Raw genomic sequence first — 7,311 nt, 5'->3', positions numbered from 1 at the left:
TTACTTTGCTTTCTGTTGCCAGTTCCACTGGTTAACCATGTCTTTCTGGAGAGTGAGTATTACCTAACATTGGCTTTACTGTGTCCAGAAGTCATTCACTTTTCCTGACAGGGGTGGTACAGTTAGGGATTTTTGAGTCCATTGCTGCACTAGGGATTTCCAACTGGGATGCTAAAAAATACTTGCAGGGTTGTGGCCACCATTGCATGAAATCTTCCTGTGTATACCACCCTCTATTTTCATTTCTATTTGCTTGGAGTTGTTTGTATTACGGTGTGTATGTGCGCTCTGAACAAACAATGGGATAGTCACTGATAAATAGACCACATCTTGTAGCATGTGAGGACACACAGGACTGCAGTTACCTACATTTTATTAGAAGTAGTTTATTTTACAACTTGCCTGCTGCAAACAGTGAAAAGGAGTTTCTGTACAATGATTTTAAACTACTTTTAAACAAGTATAAGAATTAATAATAACAGTAAAAAAAAAAGCTCTAAGCGTGTCTAATAGTACAGGACCAAACTATTGGTCTCATCCTGTTTCACAATTATGCTAATAGGAAGTACATGTTTGTTCTTTTTGTCCTTTTGCTCTTTTTTTTAGTACATACTCATTTTAGAAACATAAGACATCAGAAACAAGTGGACCTGCTCCAGACAAAACATATTTACAAGGGTAAAATGGAATTTCTGACATGCACAGTGTAGCAGAACAAAGGATGGGAGACACAAAAACAGCTACTGCATTTGTGTGCCTGTAACAAACTACTGGCAGTTATGGCAGTTCTTCACTTGGCTTCCATTTATCAAAGCAAACATTGCCTGAACACGCCTTGAACCGGTAGTCCAGTGGTGTGTTGCTAGCTAGGCAGCATCCAACTGGTTACGTCTCAAAGGAACTATTCTGCCTGGGAACAAATAACAAGCCCTTTGGCCGTATAGTGTTTTTCCACGGATATCTTAGTCAGGCTCAGTAGGAGGCATCCTAGAGTCAAGCTGTGATCTGCTGTTGGCTGCAGATGTGAAGAGGATATAGCAGCAGTGTAACCTTTTAATTCTGTTTCTTGCTGGGTAGTCGGCCTACTAGACCAGGCTGCAGTTCTGGCGCTGTCTTGTCTTCAGCAGTGCTTTTTTAGAGAAGGAAAGCCATGTTAAGATGTGTGGAGACTCACTACCCTTCACTACATGTGAAGTCTTTCCCAGAATAGTACCCCAGCAGTTTAAGCAGTTCTCTTTTAACACATCCAGAACCGTTATCAAACTTTTGTTGTGATTTAAAGATGAGTGCTTGTAACAAATGTTCTCAGCAACAAAAACCCAGAAAAACCCACTCCTTACTCTCCAGAGAAGCTGAAACTGATTGCCTGGACTGAGACAGCAATGACTTAAAAGCAGGCAGATTGCACTACATAGCAGTTTTAGCTCCACCCACAGCATCAGATGTCTCCCTGGCTGGAGGATGTGGAATGAGCTACAAATGCAGACGTTCGGCCGTCCAACATACCATAAAACACCTCCGTGAAGAGTGACAGGGCATAGCCCTCCCACAGCTCTTGCCAGGTCCTCAACAACCAGTGCTCTCATCTGGGGGAGCAAAGGAGTCCTCTGTAGTTCTGGCGCCATTGAGACGGGGTGATGATTTTTCAGGATGAGAACTGAATACAGCAGTAGTCTTTGAGAGGACCAGGAAGGGTGTGTTGCTGAGAAAAAAAAAACGGAGTGGGATTTGGTGTCTAAGAGACCCGCAGCAGAGTAGTTGCATGGTTTCAACATAGGGTTAGCTGGCCCAGTGCTGCAGCCATCGGCCAGCTACGTTTCACTACAGCACGACGCAAGGGATCTGGCAAATACCCAGCTGGAACGTCCGTTTGAAGTGTGCTAGTGACAGGCGTCACTCAGGAGTGACAGAAAGTAGCAGCCAATAAACATAGCTTAGTCCATTAAAACAAATGAAACGGAAAAAGTCAAATAAAAAAATGGCAGTGAAATGCAGAATTGCAGCTAGCAAAAATTTCATTTTTTGCAATAAAGTTTGCCCTCGGCTAGGGAGTAACTTCTAACAGGATGCAATACGAGAGGTCAAGTCCATCTGTCAGGTTTGAGCCTCCAAGACTGGAGGAACGAAGGATTTCTCCAATAAAATGTCTATCAGGAAAATTTTTAACCCATTTGAGTCAGTCCTAATGTCAAGAATTTAATACTCGTGTCGTTCACCTGTTTTACTGCCCGGCTACCAGAAGCAAAAGGCAGTGTTGGAGGCCCCTCTCACTCTCGCCCCCTTTAGCACAACCCAGGAAGTGCTTCACAAATGCCCCTCTACATTCATACAAAGAAATAATGCCTACATGGAATGTGTATTTTATATAAAAAAAAAACATGCATTGATCAGTACAAAACACTAAAGTTGGCCATTTTAGAGAAGTCTACATATTTTATCATACTAATTTATTTGTTGTTCATTTGGCCTAAATAAATAAAAGAAAAATCAGTCAAAACTGGTGAAATATCTCCCTTTCTACTTCATGCTTAAGCATTTTTAAACGGGGAGACTATATCTGTAATATTTTTTATACAGACCATGACAGAGTACATTGAATTGGCCAATTGACTCTGCTCACAATACAACACATACTGGTGCACTTTTATGAACTCTGAATTAGGAAGGTCTGGATCAGTTTACTGCCAGTGTGTGTTGCATAGGGTATAACTCAAATTTAAAAGAGATTTCTGTGAAAGGAGGATTACACACCTGCAGGGTAATGGACAGAAACAATAAAAAAAAGAATAAATAAAAAAGAGGAATTCCCCTCAATAGTTTTGTTTTTCTCTTTATCTACTTTTTAAAAGTTTGTTAGTGTCAGGAGCACCTCCCCCTGTCTTTGAAATTAAAGACTTAAGTTTTCTTCATATTTTCATTATAAAAGTCCATTTTTGACACAATAAGTCTTACTTCATTAAATTGTCTTCTCTTTTTAAGACAACAAACATTTCCCTTTACTTGTTTTACCTCCTGTTTGCTTGCAAAGAAAACAAGCCAACAGTCCACTGGATAATACAAAGTCAATCCGAATCCAATCAAAATCTTGGAAAGGGGGTGACAGATAAAACAAAATGACCATTCCCAAAGGGAGTCGTCATTTCTTTTCCCATGGAAGTCCCTTCAGGTGGAGTCTTCATGCAAACACCTGCATCTTGTTGCTGGATTCTGGCACATGGGGGATCTGGGTCTGGGCAGGGCCAGCCACAGCTGGGCTGGGGGTAGAGTCTGACCAGTCGGACACACAGTGTGGAGAAGGGCTGGACCATGCTTCAGGTGATTCAGGCGAGGGGGTCAGGTAGGGGTGCTCACTTGGCAGGTGGAGATAATGCTTGGGCGTGGCATCGAGGGCAGAGCTGTAGCTATGCTGGGATGGGGGGGTGGGGTAGTCCTCAGGGCCTGCACCAGAACTTGAAGGCTGCTGTGGAGGTGGAGCCTGAGATGGCTGGGAGGGTTGGGTTTGAGCTTGTTCAGGCTGTGAGGTTGGGGCCTGGACCTGTGGAGCCTGTTGCTTGAAGAAAGGTGGTGGTGGTGGTGCAGGTTGAGCCTGTTGGGTAGCTGGTGGAGTTGAGGTGCCCATGCAGGCCAAACTTTGTTGACTGGCCATAGTGTGATGCTCAGCAATGGAAGGCAGCTTGACAGGGCTCAAGGACTGTGGTGTAGACACAGGCGTGGGCTGCAGGAGGGGCTGCTGTGAGCCATGAAACATGCGCTGTTGTTGGAGAAGAAGGTTGTGCTGTTGTTGCTGATGCTGTTGTTGCTGCTGCTGCTGCAATGTGGGGCCCTGAGAGGCCATGCTTGCCTGGGTGTTGACAGAAGGGTGTGCAAGGCCAACAATCTGCTGGCCACACTGTGTTGTGGTGGGCATGCGGGTGTGCCAGTCATAAGGCACGCTGACAGGACTTACCATGCCCAGATTAAGGCCTAGCTGACTGGTGTTTAGCACATAGCCTGATGAGCCTTGAGCACCTGGTGGCATAGGTACACGGCCCATGGAGAGGGCGCCGTCACCAAGGTCGCCCATCTGGGCCATGGGCACAGCGAAGGGGCCACCTGTCTCAAGCATGCCATGCACCATGGGGGTGGCAGGCATTGACACTGAAGGGTGGAACAGGCCCGGGGAGGGCATAGCAGCTGGTGAGGCTGGATTGGTGACATAGCCGCCGTTGCTGGCACCTCCACGGGGAGAGTCCAGTGAGTCGACCGGGGATAGGGTCACTGAGCTCTCCAGCAGTGAGCTTTGCATGTCCAGTGTCAGCTTCCTGTTGCGAGACTTTGCTGACTCTTTCAGGCCACCCTGTAGCCCACCCAACCCAGACCCTTTGGTCCCCGGTGGGCGGCGGCCCTTCTTCCCCTGAGGCGTTTGCTTGAGGCTCGGGGCAAACGCCCCAGGTGGGCACATGAGTGGGGAGAGGGTGTGCTGGCCCTGGGGGCTGCGCACTGTATTGTACTCATCCAGTAGCTGTACGATGTCGTGGTGCATCCGCTCCTGGGCAATGTCCCGGGGCAGACGGTCCATGTGGTCCGTGATTTCCCGGTTGGCAAAGTGGGCCAGCAGGATCCGAACTGCCTCGCAGCTGCCCTCCCGTGCAGCCAAGAATAGGGGTGTCTCCTCCTGAGAAAGGTGAAAGGGGATAGAGGAAAAAAAGAGGGTCAACAGAAGAAACATTAAGTAAAACATGAAAACTTTGGAAATTCATTTTCACAGCCTCACAGGAGCCCTTTTGGAAAACCAGACTGTAAAACTAGTATCTCTGTCCAGCTCTCTATCCTTTAACAAATTAACATAGGAAAATCTTGGGGAATCTTTTGTTTCTCACTGAGAAGACTGTGACTTCGAAAAACAAGGGTTAGGATTCTTCTTGTACCTTGAGGTCCTGCATGTCTTTGTTGGCTCCATTCTTCAGCAGGGCAACTGTTGCTTCCACATTGTTGACGGCGGCTGCCCAGTGCAATGCTGATTTGCCTGAAACGCAAGCCCAAGGAAGTCAGACATACATTTTGCTGGAGCAACAGTGATACTTCTTGACATTCAATGTACCATAGATGCACACTTCTTGACCTGTACATGTAGAAGGTATGCTCCGGTATATGGACTGCCGGTTTACAGACTTTCAGTATAACGGCCCTAAGTTGTAGCCAAGTTTGGATTATGGACCGCCTGCTCTCAGTATTACAAACTTTTTTCAAGTATCTGAGGTGTACTTAGTGAGTTGGTAAAAAATAAAATTGCTGCCCTAATTTAGTCTTTGTTAATTTCCTTCTTGATTATTTTTAATATCTTATCATCCTTATGTTTTGATTACTATTTCCTGAGACTGTGTCTGAGTGTTTGGAGGGTGATTGTGGAAATATCTGGGCATGTTCGAAAATTTTTTCCTCATTTAAAAAAATGGGAAAGGACCTCCTGGTTTACAGACTCTTGGTATACAGACTGTTTTCAGGAATGAATTAGGTCCGTATAACGGAGGATACCTGTATTTACACTTGGCACAATTGCTAAGCATATGTCCACACTCACCAAGTTCATCCACAGCGTTGACATCGGCGTGACAGGCAATTAGCTCTTCCACCATTCCTTCTACTGCCAAGCGTGCTGCTAGAATCAATGCCGTTGACCCATCGTACATCCGTGAGTCCAAGTCTGTTGCCCGATTCCGAATAAGAATCTACACAGAACAGGAACTGCCGCTTTAGTTTTTTCACATGTCACTCCCAGGTGGAAAAAATGAAGAAGCCCTAATTCTCTACAGTGCAAGGCCCTGTGTAGCTCGTTGTGTGGCGGCTGTGGTATATGGTGTGCGTGAGCGTACCTGGAACACCCCCTGTGCATCAGCTGCCACAGCAGCATGCAGCGGCGTGCGGCCTGTGTTGTCCTGTGCATTGGCATCCGCCCCTGCATCCAGCAGCCTCTTGGCAGCATCAGCACGGGCGTAGCGGGCTGCCAGGTGTAGCGCTGTCTCACCCGTGCGATCAGTCTGCGCCGCCAGCGAGGCACCCTGATAGATGAGGTCCGAGATAATGTTGGCTGACGACTCCTCTGAGTCCTCGTCCTCCGCCACATCCGGCTCCAGGCCACCACCACAGAAAGACGCCAGCATCAGTGGGGTAAAGCCATCTGCACAGGAATGAGCCATTAGCCAATCACAAACTGCTGTTGCCCCGGTGCCACACAAGAGCATCAAATTACTTGCAGTGAAAAGCAAAATTAAATAGAGCTAATTTGCATCCATTATACTTCAGTGTTGTAACTCAGCTGGAACCACAAAATCCTTGAGGCCAATAGTGGCGACATATACCTGGGCCCCTGACATTTACGTCCATGCAGTCGTTGTCAAATTCCCCTTGTGGTGGTGTCAGTGCCATTGAGGGAGGCATTCGGATATCTGCAGCTGCCAGGTGATGTTGAGTCCACCGCCGACAGTCAACAGCATCCTCGCTGTCAGACATGACGCTGGGCTCTTCAACCTGGGCCAGGATGGCGTGAGATAGCAACACCTTTGCAACATGATCGCGGTGTAGATGTCAAATACATCACATTTGTGCATCATGTGGGAATCTCACCTTTAGTCTTTTGGCCTCAGGGCAGTCTGTGTCCAGCCACTGGTCACTGTGATCTCCTAGGAGAGATTCCTCTACCGCCTTTGGCATGTGTCTGTAGGCAAATATAGCTATAACAGCCCGCTCTAGCAGATTCATATGCGCGTGAATACACCTCATTTCATAACCTTTTCTGGACATCTTGTCTGGATGTCACCACAAATTAATATTTACTACCTTAAATGCAGTTTAACTTTAAAAACTACAAAAATGTGTTCATATTTATGAGTTTCATTGTGGCACACTTTCATTGTGAGCTATACATTAAAGTGCAAGGTAGCGTGAGCGTGTGCGCTCTTGTTGCTGTGTGTGTATGTGTTTACTCGTGGTGCACACTCACTTCATGCCCAGAGCGTCCTGACCCACGGGCTCTCTGCGGCTCTTGTTGATGCTCGTCTCCTTCTTGAGCAAGAATCCTTCAGGGAACCACAAGGTGCTGTGCTCGCGCTTGCGCCTTGCGATCAGCATCCCCAGCACCAGGATCACCAGCAGGAAGAGCGCTGCAACGCCTATCAGCAGTAGCTTGCCCCAATCTGGCACAGACGGCTCATCGACAGGCAGCTTTTCACCTTAACGAGAGGAGGGAGGTTGACTGAGAGATGGCAATTTCTGGAACATTTTTGATCGTTCAGATGAAACAGGCATGTACACTGAAGACTTACATTTGTAAGT

The 7,311-nt window shown here is 46.9% G+C and overlaps 1 protein-coding gene across 2 annotated transcripts in view; it reads right to left on the bottom strand.

Annotated features, from left to right (window-relative positions):
- Nucleotides 1-356: 356 nt before the first annotated feature.
- Nucleotides 357-7,311, bottom strand: part of notch3 (notch receptor 3) — a 33,714-nt gene continuing 26,759 nt past the window's right edge. For both annotated transcript variants that reach the window (XM_018754569.2, XM_018754570.2), the window contains exons 27-34: nt 6,980-7,208; nt 6,604-6,694; nt 6,339-6,507; nt 5,853-6,157; nt 5,561-5,708; nt 4,908-5,005; nt 1,507-4,654; nt 357-1,129 (exon numbers count right to left, since the gene is read on the bottom strand). In XM_018754569.2, the coding sequence (XP_018610085.1) occupies nt 3,176-4,654; nt 4,908-5,005; nt 5,561-5,708; nt 5,853-6,157; nt 6,339-6,507; nt 6,604-6,694; nt 6,980-7,208 (2,519 nt within the window). In that variant the 3' untranslated portion in view covers nt 357-1,129; nt 1,507-3,175. The remainder of the gene's footprint in view (nt 1,130-1,506; nt 4,655-4,907; nt 5,006-5,560; nt 5,709-5,852; nt 6,158-6,338; nt 6,508-6,603; nt 6,695-6,979; nt 7,209-7,311) is intronic.

This window comes from Scleropages formosus, chromosome 8, assembly GCF_900964775.1.
Source record: "Scleropages formosus chromosome 8, fSclFor1.1, whole genome shotgun sequence".
Taxonomy (NCBI): domain Eukaryota; kingdom Metazoa; phylum Chordata; class Actinopteri; order Osteoglossiformes; family Osteoglossidae; genus Scleropages; species Scleropages formosus.
The sequence above is the reverse complement of the archived record's forward strand: the minus strand, read 5'-3'. Positions and strand labels throughout refer to the sequence as shown.